Below are 21,167 nucleotides of genomic sequence, written 5' to 3'. Positions count from 1 at the left end.
GGATAAATAGACAAGGTCTTTTCCCTGGGGTCGGGGAGTCCAGAACTAGAGGGGCATAGGTTTAGGGTGAGAGGGGAAAGATATAAAAGAAACCTAAGGGGCAACATTTTCACGCAGAGGGTGGTACGTGTATGGAATGAGCTGCCAGAGGATGTGGTGGAGGCTGGTACAATTGCAACATTTAAGAGGCATTTGGATGGGTATATGAATAGGAAGGGGTTGGAGGGATATGGGCCGGGTGCTGGCAGGTGGGACGAGATTGGGTTGGTATATCTGGTTGGCATGGACGGGTTGGACTGAAGGGTCTGTTTCCATGATGTACATCTCTATGACACTATGACCACACTGCGACAGTTGATAGAGTGAAGATGACAGGGCAGCCTCAGCCCCCTCAACAATTAGACCCCTCTCCTCAATATTACCCTTCAATCCCTCCAACTAACCCTTTCCCCATTCCCCACCCAACCACTCCCAATCCCCTCCCCAATTGCGCTCCTCATTGCCCTTTCACCACCCCCTCCACATTCCCCTCCCCATTCCCCTCCCCCATTACCATCCTATTCCCCTCCACAATCACCTCCCCACTCCCCTCCCCCACTCCCCTCTACATTCCCTTCCCCACTCCCCTCCCCCACTCCTCTCCACATTCCCCGCCCCATTCCACTCCCCATTACCACTGTATTCCCCTCCCAATCCTCTCCCCCATTCCCCTACCAATTGCTGTTTCCCCATTCTCCTCCCTCTCCGTATCTCTCCCTCCCCTTCTCCTCTGATTACTCTTTCCAATGCCCTTAACCATTCCCCCCCTCACTCCCCTTACCCATTCCCCCCTCACTCCACTTACCCATTCCCCCCTCACTCCCCTTACCCATTGCCCCCCTCACTCCCCTTACCCATTGCCCCCCTCACTTCCCTTACCCATTGCCCCCCTCACTCCCCTTACCCATTGCCCCCCTCACTTCCCTTACCCATTCCCCCCTCATTCCCCTTACCCATTGCCCTCCTCACTTCCCTTACCCATTCCCCCCCTCATTCCCCTTACCCATTGCCCTCCTCACTCCCCTTATCCATTCCCCCCTCATTCCCCTTACCCATTGCCCCCTCACTCCCCTTACCCATTGCCCCCCTCACTCCACTTACCCATTGTCCCCCTCACTCCCCTTACCCATTGCCCCCTCACTCCCCTTACCCATTCTCCCCTCACTCCCCTTACCCATTCCCCCCTTCACTCCCCTTACCCATTGCCCCCCTCACTCCCCTTACCCATTGTCCCCCTCACTCCCCTTACCCATTGTCCCCCTCACTCCCCTTACCCATTGTCCCCCTCACTCCCCTTACCCATTGTCCCCCTCACTCCTCTTACCCATTGTCCCCCTCACTCCCCTTACCCATTGTCCCCCTCACTCCCCTTATCCATTGTCCCCCTCACTCCCCTTACCCATTGTCCCCCTCACTCCCCTTACCCATTGTCCCCCACACTCCCCTTACCCATTGCCCTCCTCACTCCCCTTATTCATTGCCCTCCTCACTCGCCTTACTCATTGCCCTCCCCACCCTGTCCATTCCCCCCCTCACTCCCCTTACCCATTGCCCTTTCCCCATCCATCTCCCATTCCCCTCCCCATCTCCCCATTCCCCATCCATCTCCCATTCCCCTCCCCATCTCCCCATTCCCCTCTCACACACCCCATCCTCCTCTCCTTCCCCCTCCCATACTATCTGCAGTCCCTCCCCATCCCTTCCCATTGCCCTTTCCCCATTCCCCTCCCATTTCTCTCCCCATCTCCCCCTCTCCCCCTCATTCCCCTTCCCATTCGCCTCCCCCATTCACCTCACCCTCAATATCTCCCCCTCCTCTTCTCCCCAGATTCCTCTTCCCATTGCCTTTTCCCACGCCCCTTCCCATTCCCCTCCATTCCTCTCCCTCCCATCCCCCCTCCTTGCCCTGTCCCCTTTCGCTTCCCCATCTACATTCCCATCCCAATCCATCATCCCACCATCCTCATGTCTTCCCATTCCCACTCCCCATCCTCCTGCCATGCCCCCTTCCCACCCTCCTCCCCTCTCCCCCACACAATCCACCATCTCTCCACCCCATCCCCTCCACATCCCCCTCCCCATATTCCTTTACACTTCCTCTCCATCCCCCTTCCCATTCCCCCTCCACATTTTTCTTCATTCCCCTCCCCATCTCCTCTCCCCATCTTCCCCCCATTCCCCCTCCCCGTCTTACTTCCTATTCACCCCCCCATACCCACCTCCCCATCCCCCTCCCATACCTCTCTCTCCTATAACCCCTCTGCACTCCCGCCCTACTCCCCTTCCTCACATGTCTGTTCCCATATTCCTGGATACCATCCTCTGGACAGTTTCTACTCCACCCTGGGATTCCTGTGATCACCTCCACGCGTAGCACTGGATTCTGATGTGGATGCGATCCCACTCACCTGCCTGTTGTGTAACTGCCGGTCCACATAGATCTGACCTTCAGTGATGAATCCTGTTAGATCTGGGATCGGGTGAGTGATATCTGGAACAGATTGTAAACTCTTTACACAATTCTCACAGAGAGCCCTGGATCACCACAGTCCCTGTGCAGTTTTGGTATTGATTCCCTTCATGGGACATGGGTGTCACTGGCTGGGCCCAGTATTTATTGCCTGTCCCTAGTTGCCCCTTGAGAAGGTGGGGATGAGCTGCCCTCTTGAAACCGCTGTAGTCCAAATGCTGGTCATAGCTATATTGTATGGAAGGTGGGTGAGTGGTGGGGTTGGGGGGGGGGGAGGCAGGGATGATGTGAGGGATGTATTGTCTGTTCTCATAGTGAGTGTTTCAGGTGAGATATAATGCTGACTGGTCTGTGTGTGACTGTCCTGTCTGTGTGTGAGACTGTTCAGTCTGTGTGTGTGACTGTCCGGTCTGTGTGTGAGACTGTTCAGTCTGTGTGTGTGACTGTTCAGTCTGTGTGTGTGAAACTGTCCAGTCTGTGTGGGTGATTGTCCAGTCTGTGTGTGTGACTGTCCAGTCTGTGTGTGAGACTGTCCAGTCTGTGTGTGTGACTGTCCGGTCTGTGTGTGTGAGACTGTCCAGTCTGTGTGTGAGACTGTCCAGTCTGTGTGTGTGACTGTCCGGTCTGTGTGTGTGCGAGACTGTCCGGTCTGTGTGTGACTGTCCAGACTGAGTGTGTGACTGTCCAGCTTGTGTGTGTGACTGTCCGGTCTGTGTGTGAGACTGTTCAGTCTGTGTGTGTGACTGTTCAGTCTGTGTGTGTGACTGTCCAGTCTGTGTGTGTGACTGTCCGGTCTGTGTGTGACTGTCCAGACTGAGTGTGTGACTGTCCAGCTTGTGTGTGTGACTGTCCGGTCTGTGTGTGAGACTGTTCAGTCTGTGTGTGTGACTGTTCAGTCTGTGTGTGTGAAACTGTCCAGTCTGTGTGTGTGATTGTCCAGTCTGTGTGTGTGAGACTGTCCGGTCTGTGTGTGACTGTCCAGTCAGTGTGTGTGATTGTCCGGTCTGTCTGTGTGACTGTCCGGTCTGTGTGTGTGCGAGACTGTCCGGTCTGTGTGTGTGATTGTCCGGTCTGTGTGTGTGACTGTCCGATCTCTGTGTGTGTGACTGTCCTGTCTGTGTGTGTCACTGTCCAGTCAGTGTGTGTGCGAGACTGTCCGGTCTGTGTGTGTGACTGTCCGGTCTGTGTGTGTGCGAGACTGTCCAGTCTGTGTGTGACTGTCCAGACTGTGTGTGAGACTGTTCAGTTGTGTGTGTGACTGTTCAGTCTGTGTGTGAAACTGACCAGTCTGTGTGTGAGACTGTCCAGTCTGTGTGTGAAACTGTACAGTCTGTGTGTGAAACTGTCCAGTCAGTATGTGTGCGAGACTGTCCGGTCTGTGTGTGTGACTGTCCGGTCTGTGTGTGTGCGAGACTGTCCGGTCTGTGTGTGTGACTGTCCGGTCTGTGTGTGACTGTCCAGACTGAGTGTGTGACTGTCCAGCTTGTGTGTGTGACTGTCCGGTCTGTGTGTGAGACTGTTCAGTCTGTGTGTGTGACTGTTCAGTCTGTGTGTGTGAAACTGTCCAGTCTGTGTGGGTGATTGTCCAGTCTGTGTGTGTGACTGTCCAGTCTGTGTGTGAGACTGTCCAGTCTGTGTGTGTGACTGTCCGGTCTGTGTGTGTGAGACTGTCCAGTCTGTGTGTGAGACTGTCCAGTCTGTGTGTGTGACTGTCCGGTCTGTGTGTGTGCGAGACTGTCCGGTCTGTGTGTGACTGTCCAGACTGAGTGTGTGACTGTCCAGCTTGTGTGTGTGACTGTCCGGTCTGTGTGTGAGACTGTTCAGTCTGTGTGTGTGACTGTTCAGTCTGTGTGTGTGACTGTCCAGTCTGTGTGTGTGACTGTCCGGTCTGTATGTGACTGTCCAGACTGAGTGTGTGACTGTCCAGCTTGTGTGTGTGACTGTCCGGTCTGTGTGTGAGACTGTTCAGTCTGTGTGTGTGACTGTTCAGTCTGTGTGTGTGAAACTGTCCAGTCTGTGTGTGAGACTGTCCAGTCTGTGTGTGTGACTGTCCGGTCTGTGTGTGTGAGACTGTCCAGTCTGTGTGTGAGACTGTCCAGTCTGTGTGTGTGACTGTCTGGTCTGTGCGTGAAACTGTCCAGTCTGTTTGTGAAACTGTCCAGTCTGCGTGTGAAACTGTCCCGTCTGCGTGTGTGACTGTCCAGTCTGTGTGTGTCACTGTCCGGTCAGTGTGAGACTGTCCAGTCTGTGTGTGTGACTGTCCAGTCTGTGTGTGTGAGACTGTCCTGTCTGTGTGTGTGAGACTGTCCTGTCTGTGTGTGTCACTGTCCAGTCAGTGTGTGTGAGAGACTGTCCGGTCTGTGTGTGTGACTGTCCGGTCTGTGTGTGTGACTGTCCGGTCTGTGTGTGTGAGACTGTCCGGTCTGTGTGTGTCACTGTCCAGTCAGTGTGTGCGCGAGACTGTCCAGTCTGTATGTGTGACTGTCCGGTCTGTGTGTGACTGTCCAGACTGTGTGTGTGACTGTACAACCTGTGTGTGTGACTGTCCGGACTGTGTGTGTGACTGTCTGGTCTGTGTGTGCGAGACTGTCCAGTCTGTGTGTGTGACTGTCCAGACTGTGTGTGTGACTATCTAGCTTGTGTGTGTGACTGTCCGGTCTGTGTGTGAGACTGTTCAGTTGTGTGTGAGACTGTTCAGTCCGTGTGTGAGACTGTTCAGTTGTGTGTGTGACTGTTCAGTCTGTGTGTGTGAAACTGTCCAGTCTGTGTGTGTGAAACTGTCCAGTCTGTGTGTGTGACTGTCCGGTCTGTGTGTGTGACTGTCCGGTCTGTGTCTGCGAGACTGTCCGGTCTGTGTGTGTGTGTGACTGTCGGGTCTGTGTGTGACTGTCCAGTCTATGTGTGTGACTGTCCGGTCTGTGTGTGTGTGTGTGTGTGACTGTCCGGTATGCGTGTGTGACTGTCCTATCTGTGTGTGTGACTGTCCGGTCTGTGTGACTGTCCGGTCTGCAGTAGACTGTCCAGACTGTGTGTGTGACTGTCTGGTCTGTGTGTGCAAGTCTGTCCGGTCTGTGTGTGTGACTGTCTGGTCTGTGTGTGTGACTGTCCAGTCTGTGTGCAAGACTGTCCGGTCTGTGTGTGTGACTGTCCGGTCTGTGTGTGCAAGACTGTCCGGTCTGTGTGTGTGACTGTCCGGTCTGAGTGTGTGACTGTCCGGTCTGTGTGTGCACTGTCCAGTGTCTGTGTGTGTGACTGTCCAGTCTGTGTGTGTGACTGTCCGATCTGTGTGTGAGACTGTCCAGTCTGTGTGTGAAACTGTCCAGTCTGTGTGTGAGACTGTCCAGTCTGTGTGTGTGACTGTCCAGTCTGTGTGTGAAACTGTCCAGTCTGTGTGTATGACAGTTCAGTCTGTGTGTGAGACTGTCCAGTCTGTGTGTGTGACTGTCCAGTCTGTGTGTGTGACTGTCCAGCCAGTGTGTGTGACTGTCCGGTCTCTGTGTGAAACTGTCCAGTCTGTGTGTGTCACTGTCCAGTCTGTGTGTGAAACTGTCCAGTCTGTGTGTGTCACTGTCCAGTCAGTGTGTGAAACTGTCCAGTCTGTGTGTGAAACTGTCCAGTCTGTGTGTGTGACTGTCCAGTCTGTGTGTGTGACTGTCCAGTCTGTGTGTGAGACTGTCCAGTCAGTGTGTGAGACTGTCCAGTCTGTGTGTGAAACTGTCCAGTCTGTGTGTGTCACTGTCCAGTCTGTGTGTGTCACTGTCCGGTCTGTGTGTGACTGTCCAGACTGTGTGTGTGACTGTACAACCTGTGTGTGTGACTGTCCGGACTGTGTGTGTGACTGTCTGGTCTGTGTGTGCGAGACTGTCCAGACTGTGTGTGTGACTGTCCGGTCTGTGTGTGACTGTCCAGACTGTGTGTGTGACTGTCTAGCTTGTGTGTGTGACTGTCCGGTCTGTGTGTGAGACTGTTCAGTTGTGTGTGAGACTGTTCAGTCCGTGTGTGAGACTGTTCAGTTGTGTGTGTGACTGTTCAGTCTGTGTGTGTGAAACTGTCCAGTCTGTGTGTGTGAAACTGTCCAGTCTGTGTGTGTGAAACTGTCCAGCCTATGTGTGTGACGGTCCGGTCTGTGTCTGCGAGACTGTCCGGTCTGTGTCTGCGAGACTGTCCGCTCTGTGTGTGTGTGTGGCTGTCGGGTCTGTGTGTGACTGTCCAGTCTATGTGTGTGACTGTCCGGTCTGTGTGTGTGTGTGTGTGTGACTGTCCGGTATGCGTGTGTGACTGTCCTATCTGTGTGTGTGACTGTCCGGTCTGTGTGACTGTCCGGTCTGCAGTAGACTGTCCAGACTGTGTGTGTGACTGTCTGGTCTGTGTGTGCAAGTCTGTCCGGTCTGTGTGTGTGACTGTCTGGTCTGTGTGTGTGACTGTCCAGTCTGTGTGCAAGACTGTCCGGTCTGTGTGTGTGACTGTCCGGTCTGTGTGTGCAAGACTGTCCGGTCTGTGTGTGTGACTGTCCGGTCTGTGTGCGCAAGATTGTCCTGTCTGTGTGCGAGACTGTCCGGTCTGTGTGTGTGACTGTCCGGTCTGAGTGTGTGACTGTCCGGTCTGTGTGTGCACTGTCCAGTGTCTGTGTGTGTGACTGTCCAGTCTGTGTGTGTGACTGTCCGATCTGTGTGTGAGACTGTCCAGTCTGTGTGTGAAACTGTCCAGTCTGTGTGTGAGACTGTCCAGTCTGTGTGTGTGACTGTCCAGTCTGTGTGTGAAACTGTCCAGTCTGTGTGTATGACAGTTCAGTCTGTGTGTGAGACTGTCCAGTCTGTGTGTGTGACTGTCCAGTCTGTGTGTGTGACTGTCCGGCCAGTGTGTGTGACTGTCCGGTCTCTGTGTGAAACTGTCCAGTCTGTGTGTGTCACTGTCCAGTCTGTGTGTGAAACTGTCCAGTCTGTGTGTGTCACTGTCCAGTCTGTGTGTGAAACTGTCCAGTCTGTGTGTATGACAGTCCAGTCTGTGTGTGTGACTGTCCAGTCTGTGTGTGAGACTGTCCAGTCTGTGTGTGTGACTGTCCAGTCTGTGTGTGAGACTGTCCAGTCAGTGTGTGAAACTGTCCAGTCTGTGTGTGAAACTGTCCAGTCTGTGTGTGAGACTGTCCAGTCTGTGTGTGTGACTGTCCAGTCTGTTTGTGAGACTGTCCAGTCAGTGTGTGAGACTGTCCAGTCTGTGTGTGAAACTGTCCAGTCTGTGTGTGTGACTGTCCAGTCTGTGTGTGTCACTGTCCAGTCTGTGTGTGTCACTGTCCAGTCTGTGTGTGAGACTGTCCAGTCTGTGTGTGAAACTGTCCAGTCTGTGTGTGAAACTGTCCAGTCTGTGTGTGTGACTGTCCAGTCTGTGTGTGAGACTGTCCAGTCTGTGTGAAACTGTCCAGTCTGTGTGTGTGACTGTCCAGTCTGTGTGTGACTGCCCAGGCTGTGTGTGTCACTGTCCGGTCTGCGTTTGCGACTGTCCAGTCTGTGTGTGTCACTGTCCAGTCTGTGTGTGTCACTGTCCAGTCTGTGTGTGAAACTGTCCAGTCTGTGTGTATGACAGTCCAGTCTGTGTGTGTGACTGTCCAGTCTGTGTGTGTGACTGTCCAGTCTGTGTGTGAAACTGTCCAGTCTGTGTGTATGACAGTCCAGTCTGTGTGTGTGACTGTCCAGTCTGTGTGTGTGACTGTCCAGTCTGTGTGTGAAACTGTACAGTCTGTGTGTGTAACTGTCTGGTCTGTGTGTGAAACTGTCCAGTCTGTGTGTGTGACTGACCGGTCTGTGTGTGCAAGACTGTCTGGTCTGTGTGTGTGACTGTCCGGTCTGTGTGCGCAAGATTGTCCTGTCTGTGTGCAAGACTGTCCAGTCTGTGTGTATGACAGTTCAGTCTGTGTGTGAGACTGTCCAGTCTGTGTGTGTGACTGTCCAGTCTGTGTGTGAAACTGTCCAGTCTGTGTGTGTGACTGACCGGTCTGTGTGTGCAAGACTGTCTGGTCTGTGTGTGTGACTGTCCGGTCTGTGTGCGCAAGATTGTCCTGTCTGTGTGCAAGACTGTCCAGTCTGTGTGTATGACAGTTCAGTCTGTGTGTGAGACTGTCCAGTCTGTGTGTGTGACTGTCCAGTCTGTGTGTGTGACTGTCCGGCCAGTGTGTGTGACTGTCCGGTCTCTGTGTGAAACTGTCCAGTCTGTGTGTGTCACTGTCCAGTCTGTGTGTGAAACTGTCCAGTCTGTGTGTGTCACTGTCCAGTCTGTGTGTGAAACTGTCCAGTCTGTGTGTATGACAGTCCAGTCTGTGTGTGTGACTGTCCAGTCTGTGTGTGAGACTGTCCAGTCTGTGTGTGTGACTGTCCAGTCTGTGTGTGAGACTGTCCAGTCAGTGTGTGAAACTGTCCAGTCTGTGTGTGAAACTGTCCAGTCTGTGTGTGAGACTGTCCAGTCTGTGTGTGTGACTGTCCAGTCTGTGTGTGAGACTGTCCAGTCAGTGTGTGAGACTGTCCAGTCTGTGTGTGAAACTGTCCAGTCTGTGTGTGTGACTGTCCAGTCTGTGTGTGTCACTGTCCAGTCTGTGTGTGTCACTGTCCAGTCTGTGTGTGAGACTGTCCAGTCTGTGTGTGAAACTGTCCAGTCTGTGTGTGAAACTGTCCAGTCTGTGTGTGTGACTGTCCAGTCTGTGTGTGAGACTGTCCAGTCTGTGTGTGAGACTGTCCAGTCTGTGTGAAACTGTCCAGTCTGTGTGTGTGACTGTCCAGTCTGTGTGTGACTGCCCAGTCTGTGTGTGTCACTGTCCGGTCTGCGTTTGCGACTGTCCAGTCTGTGTGTGTCACTGTCCAGTCTGTGTGTGTCACTGTCCAGTCTGTGTGTGAAACTGTCCAGTCTGTGTGTATGACAGTCCAGTCTGTGTGTGTGACTGTCCAGTCTGTGTGTGTGACTGTCCAGTCTGTGTGTGAAACTGTACAGTCTGTGTGTGTAACTGTCTGGTCTGTGTGAGCAAGACTGTCTGGTCTGTGTGTGTGACTGTCCGGTCTGTGTGCGCAAGATTGTCCTGTCTGTGTGCAAGACTGCCCGGTCTGTGTGATAGATTGTCCGGTCTGTGCGCGAGACTGTCCGGTCTGTGTGTGTGACTGTCCGGTCTGAGTGTGAAACTGTCCAGTCTGTGTGTGTGACTGTCCAGTCTGTGTGTGAGACTGTCCAGTCTGTGTGAAACTGTCCAGTCTGTGTGTGTGACTGTCCAGTCTGTGTGTGTGACTGTCCGGTCTCTGTGTGTGACTGTCCGGTCTCTGTGTGAAACTGTCCAGTCTATGTGTGTCACTGGAAAAGCGCAGCAGGTCAGGCAGCATCCTAGGAACAGGAGAATCGATGTTTCAGGAAGAAGGGCTCATGCCCGAAACGTCGATTCTCCTGCTCCTTGGATGCTGCCTGACCTGCTGTGCTTTTCCAGCAACACATTTTCAGCTCTGTTCTCCAGCATCTGCAATCCTCACTTTCTCCTCCTGTGTGTGTGACCGTCCAGTCTGTGTGTCACTGTCCGGTCTGTGTGTGTGACTGTCCGGTCTGTGTGTGTGACTGTCCGGTCTGTGTGTGTGAGACTGTCCAGTGTGTGTGCGTGTGTGACTGTCCAGTCTGTATGTGACTGCCCAGTCTGTGTGTGTCACTGTCCGGTCTGTCTTTGTGACTGTCCAGTCTGTGTGTGTCACTGTCCAGTCTGTGTGTGTGACTGTCCAGTCTGGGTGTGAAACTGTCCAGTCTGTGTGTGAAACTGTCCAGTCTGTGTGTGTGACTGCCCTGTCTGTGTGTGTGAGACTGTCCTGTCTGTGTCACTGTCCAGTCAGTGTGTGTGCGAGACTGTCCGGTCTGTGTGTGTGACTGTCCGGTCTGAGTGTGTGACTGTCCGGTCTGTGTGTGTCACTGTCCAGTCTCTGTGTGTGTGACTGTCCAGTCTGTGTGTGTGACTGTCCGATCTGTGTGTGAGACTGTCCAGTCTGTGTGTGAGACTGTCCAGTCTGTGTGTGTCACTGTCCAGTCTGTGTGTGAAACTGTCCAGTCTGTGTGTATGACAGTCCAGTCTGTGTGTGTGACTGTCCAGTCTGTGTGTGTGACTGTCCGGCCTGTGTGTGTGACTGTCCGGTCTCTGTGTGAAACTGTCCAGTCTGTGTGTGAAACTGTCCAGTCTGTGTGTGTCACTGTCCAGTCTGTGTGTGAAACTGTCCAGTCTGTGTGTATGACAGTCCAGTCTGTGTGTGTGACTGTCCAGTCTGTGTGTGAGACAGTCCAGTCTGTGTGTGTGACTGTCCAGTCTGTGTGTGAGACTGTCCAGTCAGTGTGTGAAACTGTCCAGTCTGTGTGTGAAACTGTCCAGTCTGTGTGTGAGACTGTCCAGTCTGTGTGTGAAACTGTCCAGTCTGTGTGTGAGACTGTCCAGTCAGTGTGTGAGACTGTCCAGTCTTTGTGTGAGACTGTCCAGTCTGTGTGTGTGACTGTCCAGTCTGTGTGTGTCACTGTCCAGTCTGTGTGTGAGACTGTCCAGTCTGTGTGTGAAACTGACCAGTCTGTGTGTGAAACTGTCCAGTCTGTGTGTGTGACTGTCCAGTCTGTGTGTGAGACTGTCCAGTCTGTGTGAAACTGTCCAGTCTGTGTGTGTGACTGTCCAGTCTGTGTGTGTGACTGTGCGGTCTCTGTGTGTGACTGTCCGGTCTCTGTGTGAAACTGTCCAGTCTATGTGTGTCACTGGAAAAGCGCAGCAGGTCAGGCAGCATCCTAGGAACAGGAGAATCGATGTTTCAGGAAGAAGGGCTCATGCCAGAAACGTCGATTCTCCTGCTCCTTGGATGCTGCCTGACCTGCTGTGCTTTTCCAGCAACACATTTTCAGCTCTGTTCTCCAGCATCTGCAATCCTCACTTTCTCCTCCTGTGTGTGTGACTGTCCAGTCTGTGTGTCACTGTCCGGTCTGTGTGTGTGACTGTCCAGTCTGTGTGTCACTGTCCGGTCTGTGTGTGTGACTGTCCGGTCTGTGTGTGTCACTGTCCAGTCTGTGTGTGTGACTTTCCAGTGTGTGTGCGTGTGTGACTGTCCAGTCTGTATGTGACTGCCCAGTCTGTGTGTGTCACTGTCCGGTCTGTCTTTGTGACTGTCCAGTCTGTGTGTGTCACTGTCCAGTCTGTGGGTGTGACTGTCCAGTAGGGGTGTGAAACTGACCAGTCTGTGTGTGAAACTGTCCAGTCTGTGTGTGAGACTGTCCTGTCTGTGTGTGTGACTGCCCTGTCTGTGTGTGTGAGACTGTCCTGTCTGTGTCACTGTCCAGTCAGTGTGTGTGCGAGACTGTCCGGTCTGTGTGTGTCACTGTCCGGTCTGTGTGTGTGAGACTGTCCTGTCTGTGCGTGTCACTGTCCAGTCAGTGTGTGTGTGAGACTGTCCAGTCTGTGTGTGTGACTGTCCAGTCTGTGTGTGTGACTGTCCAGTCTGTGTGTGTGACTGTCCCGTCTGTGTGTGTGACTGTCCAGTCTGTGTGTGTGACTGTCCGGTCTGTGTGTGTGACTGTCCGGTCTGTGTGTGTGTGTGTGTGTGTGTGTGTGTGCGCGTGTGTGTGTGACTGTCCGGTATGCGTGTGTGACTGTCCGGTCTGTGTGTGTGACTGTCCGGTCTGTGTGACTGTCCGGTCTGTGTGTGTGTGTGTGTGTGTGTGTGTGCGCGTGTGTGTGTGACTGTCCGGTATGTGTGTGTGACTGTCCTATCTGTGTGTGTGACTGTCCGGTCTGTGTGACTGTCCGGTCTGTGTGAGACTGTCCAGACTGTGTGTGTGACTGTCTGGTCTGTGTGTGCAAGTCTGTCCGGTCTGTGTGTGTGTGACTGTCTGGTCTGTGTGTGCAAGTCTGTCCAGTCTGTCTGTGTGACTGTCCGGTCTGTGTGTGCAAGACTGTCCGGTCTGTGTGAGCAAGACTGTCCGGTCTGTGTGTGTGACTGTCCAGTCTGTGTGTGTGACTGTCCAGTCTGTGTGCGCAAGATTGTCCTGTCTGTGTGCAAGACTGTCCGGTCTGTGTGCGAGATTGTCCGGTCTGTGGACGAGAATGTCCGGTCTGTGTGTGTGAGACTGTCCAGCCTTTTTGTGACTGTCCGGTCTGTGTGTGTCACTGTTCGGTCTGTGTGTGAGACTGTCCAGTGTATGTGCGTGTGTGACTGTCCAATCTGTGTGTGACTGCCCAGTCTGTGTGTGTCACTGTCCGGTCTGCGTTTGCGACTGTCCAGTCTGTGTGTGTCACTGTCCAGTCTGTGTGTGTCACTGTCCAGTCTGTGTGTGAAACTGTCCAGTCTGTGTGTATGACAGTCCAGTCTGTGTGTGTGACTGTCCAGTCTGTGTGTGAAACTGTACAGTCTGTGTGTGAAACTGTACAGTCTGTGTGTGTAACTGTCTGGTCTGTGTGTGAAACTGTCCAGTCTGTGTGTGTGACTGTCCAGTCTGTGTGTGTGACTGTCCAGTCTGTGTGTGTGACTGTCCAGTCTGTGTGTGAAACTGTCCAGTCTGTGTGTGTGACTGACCGGTCTGTGTGTGCAAGACTGTCTGGTCTGTGTGTGTGACTGTCCGGTCTGTGTGCGCAAGATTGTCCTGTCTGTGTGCAAGACTGCCCGGTCTGTGTGATAGATTGTCCGGTCTGTGCGCGAGACTGTCCAGTCTGTGTGTGTGACTGTCCGGTCTGAGTGTGTGACTGTCCAGTCTGTGTGTGTCACAGTCCAGTCTCTGTGTGTGTGACTGTCCAGTCTGTGTGTGTGACTGTCCGATCTGTGTGTGAGACTGTCCAGTCTGTGTGTGAGACTGTCCAGTCTGTGTGTGTCACTGTCCAGTCTGTGTGTGAAACTGCCCAGTCTGTGTGTATGACAGTCCAGTCTGTGTGTGAGACTGTCCAGTCTGTGTGTGTGACTGTCCAGTCTGTGTGTGTGACTGTCCGGCCTGTGTGTGTGACTGTCCGGTCTCTGTGTGAAACTGTCCAGTCTGTGTGTGTCACTGTCCAGTCTGTGTGTGAAACTGTCCAGTCTGTGTGTATGACAGTCCAGTCTGTGTGTGTGACTGTCCAGTCTGTGTGTGAGACTGTCCAGTCTGTGTGTGTGACTGTCCAGTCTGTGTGTGAGACTGTCCAGTCAGTGTGTGAAACTGTCCAGTCTGTGTGTGAAACTGTCCAGTCTGTGTGTGACACTGTCCAGTCTGTGTGTGTGACTGTCCAGTCTGTGTGTGAGACTGTCCAGTCTGTGTGTGAAACTGTTCAGTCTGTGTGTGACTGTCCAGTCTGTGTGTGAGACTGTCCAGTCTGTGTGTGTGACTGTCCAGTCTGTGTGAGTGACTGTCCAGTCTGTGTGTGTCACTGTTCAGTCTGTGTGTGTGACTGTCCAGTCCGTGTGTGTCACTGTCCAGTCTGTGTGTGTCACTGTCCAGTCTGTGTGTGAGACTGTCCAGTCTGTGTGTGAAACTGTCCAGTCTGTGTGTGAGACTGCCCAGTCTGTGTGTGAGACTGTCCAGTCTGTGTGTGTGACTGTCCAGTCTGTGTGTGTGACTGTCCGGTCTCTGTGTGTGACTGTCCGGTCTCTGTGTGAAACTGTCCAGTCTATGTGTGTCACTGGAAAAGCGCAGCAGGTCAGGCAGCATCCTAGGAACAGGAGAATCGATGTTTCAGGAAGAAGGGCTCATGCCCGAAACGTCGATTCTCCTGCTCCTTGGATGCTGCCTGACCTGCTGTGCTTTTCCAGCAACACATTTTCAGCTCTGTTCTCCAGCATCTGCAATCCTCACTTTCTCCTCCTGTGTGTGTGACTGTCCAGTCTGTGTGTCACTGTCCGGTCTGTGTGTGTGACTGTCCAGTCTGTGTGTCACTGTCCGGTCTGTGTGTGTGACTGTCCGGTCTGTGTGTGTGACTGTCCGGTCTGTGTGTGTGAGACTGTCCAGTGTGTGTGCGTGTGTGACTGTCCAGTCTGTATGTGACTGCCCAGTCTGTGTGTGTCACTGTCCGGTCTGTCTTTGTGACTGTCCAGTCTGTGTGTGTCACTGTCCAGTCTGTGTGTGTGACTGTCCAGTCTGGGTGTGAAACTGTCCAGTCTGTGTGTGAAACTGTCCAGTCTATGTGTGAGACTGTCCGGTCTGTGTGTGTGACTGTCCTGTCTGTGTGTGTGAGACTGTCCTGTCTGTGTGTGTCACTGTCCGGTCTGTGTGTGTGAGACTGTCCTGTCTGTGTGTGTCACTGTCCAGTCAGTGTGTGTGTGAGACTGTCCAGTCTGTGTGTGTGACTGTCCAGTCTGTGTGTGTGACTGTCCGGTCTGTGTGTGTGTGTGTGTGCGCGTGTGTGTGTGACTGTCCGGTATGCGTGTGTGACTGTCCGGTCTGTGTGTGTGACTGTCCAGTCTGTCTGTGTGACTGTCCGGCCTGTGTGTGACTGTCCAGTCTGTGTGTGTGAGAGACGGTCCAGTCTTTGTGTGTGACTGTCCAGTCTGTGTGTGTGACTGTCCAGTCTGTCTGTGTCACTGTCCAGTCTGTGTGTGTGAAAGACCGTCCAGTCTTTGTGTGTGACTGTCCAGTCTTTGTGTGTGACTGTCCAGTCTGTGTGTGTAACTGTCCAGTCTGTCTGTGTGACTGTCCTGTCTGTGTGTGTCACTGTCCAGTCTGTCTGTGTGACTGTCCAGTGAGTGTGTGAGAGAGACGGTCCAGTCTTTGTGTGTCACTGTCCAGTCTATGTGTGTCACTGTCCTGTGAGTGTGTGTGTCTGTCCAGTCTGTGTGTGTCACTGTCCAGTCTGTGTGTGTGACCGTTCAGTCTCTGTGTGTGAAACTGTCCTGTCTGTGTGTGTCACTGTCCAGTCTGTGTGTGTGACTGTCCTGTCTGTGTGTGTGAGACTGTCCTGTCTGTGTGTGTCACTGTCCAGTCAGTGTGTGTGCGAGACTGTCCGGTCTGTGTGTGTGACTGTCCGGTCTGTGTGTGTGAGACTGACCTGTCCGTGTGTGTCACTGTCCAGTCAGTGAGTGTGTGAGACTGTCCAGTCTTTGTGTGTGACTGTCCAGTCTGTGTGTGTGACTGTCCGGTCTGTGTGTGTTACTGTCCAGTCTGTGTGTGTCACTGTCCAGTCTGTGTGTGTGACTGTCCTGTCTGTGTGTGTCACTGTCCAGTCTGTGTGTGTGACTGTCCAGTCTGTGTGTGTCACTGTCCGGTCCATGTGTGACTGTCCAGTCTGTGTGTGTCACTGTCCAGTCTTTGTGTGTGAAACTGTCCAGTCTGTGTGTGTGACTGTCCAGTCTATGTGTGTCTCTGTCCAGTCTGTGTGTGTGACTGTCCAGTCTGTGTGTGTGACTGTCCAGTCTGTGTGTGTCACTATCCATTCTGTGCGTGTGACTCTCCAGTCTGTGTGTGACTGTCCAGTCTGTGTGTGTCACTGTCCAGTCTGTGTGTGTGACTGTCCAGTCTGTGTGCGTGACTGTCCGGTCTGTGTGTGTCACTGTTCAGTCTGTGTGTGTCACTGTCCAGTCTGTGTGTGTCACTGTTCAGTCTGTGTGTGTGACTGTCCAGTCTGTGTGTGTCACTGTCCAGTCTATGTGTGTGACTGTCCAGTTTGTGTGTGTCACTGTTCAGTCTGTGTGAGTGACTGTCCAGTTTGTGTGTGTGACTGTCCAGTCTGTGTGTGTGACTGTCCAGTCTGTGTGTGTCACTGTCCAGTCTGTGTGTGTCACTGTTCAGTCTGTGTGAGTGACTGTCCAGTTTGTGTGTGTCACTGTCCAGTCTGTGTGTGTGACTGTCCAGTCTGTGTGTGTCACTGTCCAGTCTGTGTGTGTCACTGTTCAGTCTGTGTGAGTGACTGTCCAGTTTGTGTGTGTCACTGTTCAGTCTGTGTGTGTGACTGTCCAGTCTGTGTGTGTCACTGTCCAGTCTGTGTGTGTCACTGTTCAGTCTGTGTGTGTCACTGTCCAGTTTGTGTGTGTCACTGTCCAGTCTGTGTGTGTGACAGTCCAGTTTGTGTGTGTCACTGTCCAGTCTGTGTGTGTGACTGTCCAGTCTGTGTGTGTCACTGTCCAGTCTGTGTGTGTCACTGTTCAGTCTGTGTGAGTGACTGTCCAGTTTGTGTGTGTCACTGTTCAGTCTGTGTGTGTGACTGTCCAGTCTGTGTGTGTCACTGTCCAGTCTGTGTGTGTCACTGTTCAGTCTGTGTGAGTGACTGTCCAGTCTGTGTGCGTCACTGTTCAGTCTGTGTGTGTGACTGTCCAGTCTGTGTGTGTCACTGTCCAGTCTGTGTGTGTCACTGTTCAGTCTGTGTGTGTGACTGTCCAGTCTGTGTGTGTCACTGTCCAGTCTATGTGTGTGACTGTCCAGTCTGTGTGTGTCACTGTCCAGTCTATGTGTGTGACTGTCCAGTTGGTGTGTGTCACTGTTCAGTCTGTGTGTGTGACTGTCCAGTCTGTGTGTGTCACTGTCCAGTCTATGTGTGTGACTGTCCAGTCTATGTGTGTGACTGTCCAGTCTGTGTGTGTCACTGTCCAGTCTATGTGTGTGACTGTCCAGTTGGTGTGTGTCACTGTTCAGTCTGTGTGTGTGACTGTCCAGTCTGTGTGTGTCACTGTCCAGTCTATGTGTGTGACTGTCCAGTTTGTGTGTGTCACTGTCCAGTCTGTGTGTGTCACTCTTCAGTCTGTGTGAGTGACTGTCCAGTCTGTGTGTGTCACTGTCCGGTCTGTGTGTGTGACTCTCCAGTCTGTCTGTGTGACTGTCCGGCCTGTGTGTGACTGTCCAGTCTGTGTTTGTGAGAGACGGTCCAGTCTTTGTGTGTGACTGTCCGGTCTGTGTGTGTGACTGTCCAGTCTGTGTGTGTGACTATCCACCCTGTGTGTGTGACTGTCCGGTCTGCGTGTGTGACTGTCCAGTCTGTCTATGTGACTGTCCGGCCTGTGTGTGACTGTCCAGTCTGTGTGTGTGAGAGACGGTCCAGTCTTTGTGTGTGACTGTCCGGTCTGTGTGTGTCACTGTCCAGTCTGTGTGTGTCACTGTTCAGTCTGTGTGTGTCACTGTCCAGTCTGTGTGTGTCACTGTCCAGTCTATGTGTGTGACTGTCCACCCTGTGTGTGTGACTGTCCGGTCTGTGTGTGTGACTGTCCAGTCTGTCTGTGTGACTGTCCGGCCTGTGTGTGACTGTCCAGTCTGTGTTTGTGAGAGACGGTCCAGTCTTTGTGTGTGACTGTCCGGTCTGTGTGTGTGACTGTCCAGTCTGTGTGTGTGACTATCCACCCTGTGTGTGTGACTGTCCGGTCTGTGTGTGTGACTGTCCAGTCTGTCTGTGTGACTGTCCGGCCTGTGTGTGACTGTCCAGTCTGTGTGTGTGAGAGACGGTCCAGTCTTTGTGTGTGACTGTCCAGTCTGTGTGTGTGACTGTCCAGTCTGTCTGTGTCACTGTCCAGTCTGTGTGTGTGACTGTCCAGTCTGTGTGTGTCACTATCCAGTCTGTGCGTGTGACTCTCCAGTCTGTGTGTGACTGTCCAGTCTGTGTGTGTGACGGTCCAGTCTGTGTGTGTGACTGTCCGGTCTGTGTGTGTGACTGTCCGGTCTGTGTGTGTGTGTGTGTGTGCACGTGTGTGTGTGACTGTCCGGTATGCGTGTGTGACTGTCCAGTCTGTGTGTGTGACTGTCCAGTCTGTCTGTGTGACTGTCCGGCCTGTGTGTGACTGTCCAGTCTGTGTGTGTGACAGACGGTCCAGTCTTTGTGTGTGACTGTCCAGTCTGTGTGTGTGACTGTCCAGTCTGTCTGTGTCACTGTCCAGTCTGTGTGTGTGAGAGACGGTCCAGTCTTTGTGTGTGACTGTCCAGTCTTTGTGTGTGACTGTCCAGTCTGTGTGTGTAACTGTCCAGTCTGTCTGTGTGACTGTCCTGTCCGTGTGTGTCACTGTCCAGTCTGTCTGTGTGACTGTCCAGTGAGGGTGTGAGAGAGACGGTCCAGTCTTTGTGTGTCACTGTCCAGTCTGTGTGTGTCACTGTCCTGTGAGTGTGTGTGTCTGTCCAGTCTGTGTGTGTGACAGTCCAGTCTGTGTGTGTGACCGTTCAGTCTCTGTGTGTGAAACTGTCCTGTCTGTGTGTGTCACTGTCCAGTCTGTGTGTGTGACTGTCCAGTCTGTCTGTGTCACTGTCCAGTCTGTGTGTGTGACTGTCCAGTCTGTGTGTGTCACTATCCAGTCTGTGCGTGTGACTCTCCAGTCTGTGTGTGACTGTCCAGTCTGTGTGTGTGACGGTCCAGTCTGTGTGTGTGACTGTCTGGTCTGTGTGTGTGACTGTCCGGTCTGTGTGTGTGTGTGTGTGTGCACGTGTGTGTGTGACTGTCCGGTATGCGTGTGTGACTGTCCAGTCTGTGTGTGTGACTGTCCAGTCTGTCTGTGTGACTGTCCGGCCTGTGTGTGACTGTCCAGTCTGTGTGTGTGACAGACGGTCCAGTCTTTGTGTGTGACTGTCCAGTCTGTGTGTGTGACTGTCCAGTCTGTCTGTGTCACTGTCCAGTCTGTGTGTGTGAGAGACGGTCCAGTCTTTGTGTGTGACTGTCCAGTCTTTGTGTGTGACTGTCCAGTCTGTGTGTGTAACTGTCCAGTCTGTCTGTGTGACTGTCCTGTCCGTGTGTGTCACTGTCCAGTCTGTCTGTGTGACTGTCCAGTGAGGGTGTGAGAGAGACGGTCCAGTCTTTGTGTGTCACTGTCCAGTCTGTGTGTGTCACTGTCCTGTGAGTGTGTGTGTCTGTCCAGTCTGTGTGTGTGACAGTCCAGTCTGTGTGTGTGACCGTTCAGTCTCTGTGTGTGAAACTGTCCTGTCTGTGTGTGTCACTGTCCAGTCTGTGTGTGTGACTGTCCTGTCTGTGTGTGTGAGACTGTCCTGCCTGTGTGTGTCACTGTCCAGTCAGTGTGTGTGTGAGACTGTCCAGTCTGTGTGTGTGACTGTCCAGTCTGTGTGTGTGACTGTCCTGTCTGTGTGTGTGAGACTGTCCTGCCTGTGTGTGTCACTGTCCAGTCAGTGTGTGTGTGAGACTGTCCAGTCTGTGTGTGTGACTGTCCAGTCTGTGTGCGAGACTGTCCGGTCTGTGTGTGTGACTGTCCGGTCTGTGTGTGTGAGACTGACCTGTCCGTGTGTGTCACTGTCCAGTCAGTGAGTGTGTGAGACTGTCCAGTCTTTGTGTGTGACTGTCCAGTCTGTGTGTGTGACTGTCCGGTCTGTGTGTGTGACTGTCCAGTCTGTCTGTGTGACTGTCCGGCCTGTGTGTGACTGTCCAGTCTGTGTGTGTGAGAGACGGTCCAGTCTTTGTGTGTGACTGTCCAGTCTGTGTGTGTGACTGTCCAGTCTGTCTGTGTCACTGTCCAGTCTGTGTGTGTGACTGTCCAGTCTGTGTGTGTCACTATCCAGTCTGTGCGTGTGACTCTCCAGTCTGTGTGTGACTGTCCAGTCTGTGTGTGTGACGGTCCAGTCTGTGTGTGTGACTGTCCGGTCTGTGTGTGTGACTGTCCGGTCTGTGTGTGTGTGTGTGTGTGCACGTGTGTGTGTGACTGTCCGGTATGCGTGTGTGACTGTCCAGTCTGTGTGTGTGACTGTCCAGTCTGTCTGTGTGACTGTCCGGCCTGTGTGTGACTGTCCAGTCTGTGTGTGTGACAGACGGTCCAGTCTTTGTGTGTGACTGTCCAGTCTGTGTGTGTGACTGTCCAGTCTGTCTGTGTCACTGTCCAGTCTGTGTGTGTGAGAGACGGTCCAGTCTTTGTGTGTGACTGTCCAGTCTTTGTGTGTGACTGTCCAGTCTGTGTGTGTAACTGTCCAGTCTGTCTGTGTGACTGTCCTGTCCGTGTGTGTCACTGTCCAGTCTGTCTGTGTGACTGTCCAGTGAGGGTGTGAGAGAGACGGTCCAGTCTTTGTGTGTCACTGTCCAGTCTGTGTGTGTCACTGTCCTGTGAGTGTGTGTGTCTGTCCAGTCTGTGTGTGTGACAGTCCAGTCTGTGTGTGTGACCGTTCAGTCTCTGTGTGTGAAACTGTCCTGTCTGTGTGTGTCACTGTCCAGTCTGTGTGTGTGACTGTCCAGTCTGTCTGTGTCACTGTCCAGTCTGTGTGTGTGACTGTCCAGTCTGTGTGTGTCACTATCCAGTCTGTGCGTGTGACTCTCCAGTCTGTGTGTGACTGTCCAGTCTGTGTGTGTGACGGTCCAGTCTGTGTGTGTGACTGTCCGGTCTGTGTGTGTGACTGTCCGGTCTGTGTGTGTGTGTGTGTGTGCACGTGTGTGTGTGACTGTCCGGTATGCGTGTGTGACTGTCCAGTCTGTGTGTGTGACTGTCCAGTCTGTCTGTGTGACTGTCCGGCCTGTGTGTGACTGTCCAGTCTGTGTGTGTGACAGACGGTCCAGTCTTTGTGTGTGACTGTCCAGTCTGTGTGTGTGACTGTCCAGTCTGTCTGTGTCACTGTCCAGTCTGTGTGTGTGAGAGACGGTCCAGTCTTTGTGTGTGACTGTCCAGTCTTTGTGTGTGACTGTCCAGTCTGTGTGTGTAACTGTCCAGTCTGTCTGTGTGACTGTCCTGTCCGTGTGTGTCACTGTCCAGTCTGTCTGTGTGACTGTCCAGTGAGGGTGTGAGAGAGACGGTCCAGTCTTTGTGTGTCACTGTCCAGTCTGTGT

General features: G+C 53.1%; 1 protein-coding gene across 1 annotated transcript in view; it reads right to left on the bottom strand.

Moving 5' to 3' along the window:
- The window catches only part of LOC122552966 (V-type proton ATPase subunit B-like), a 177,795-nt gene that overhangs the window by 6,804 nt on the left and 149,824 nt on the right, over positions 1 to 21,167 (bottom strand). The window contains exon 11 of the mRNA XM_087991994.1: positions 2,448 to 2,530. Coding sequence (XP_087848120.1) covers positions 2,448 to 2,530 — 83 coding nt within the window. The remainder of the gene's footprint in view (positions 1 to 2,447; positions 2,531 to 21,167) is intronic.

This window comes from Chiloscyllium plagiosum, unplaced genomic scaffold (genome assembly GCF_037043375.1).
Source record: "Chiloscyllium plagiosum isolate Xiang-an unplaced genomic scaffold, Cpla_swu_hap1 HiC_scaffold_1, whole genome shotgun sequence".
NCBI lineage: Eukaryota > Metazoa > Chordata > Chondrichthyes > Orectolobiformes > Hemiscylliidae > Chiloscyllium > Chiloscyllium plagiosum.
This window is presented reverse-complemented; position numbering and strand designations above follow the sequence as displayed.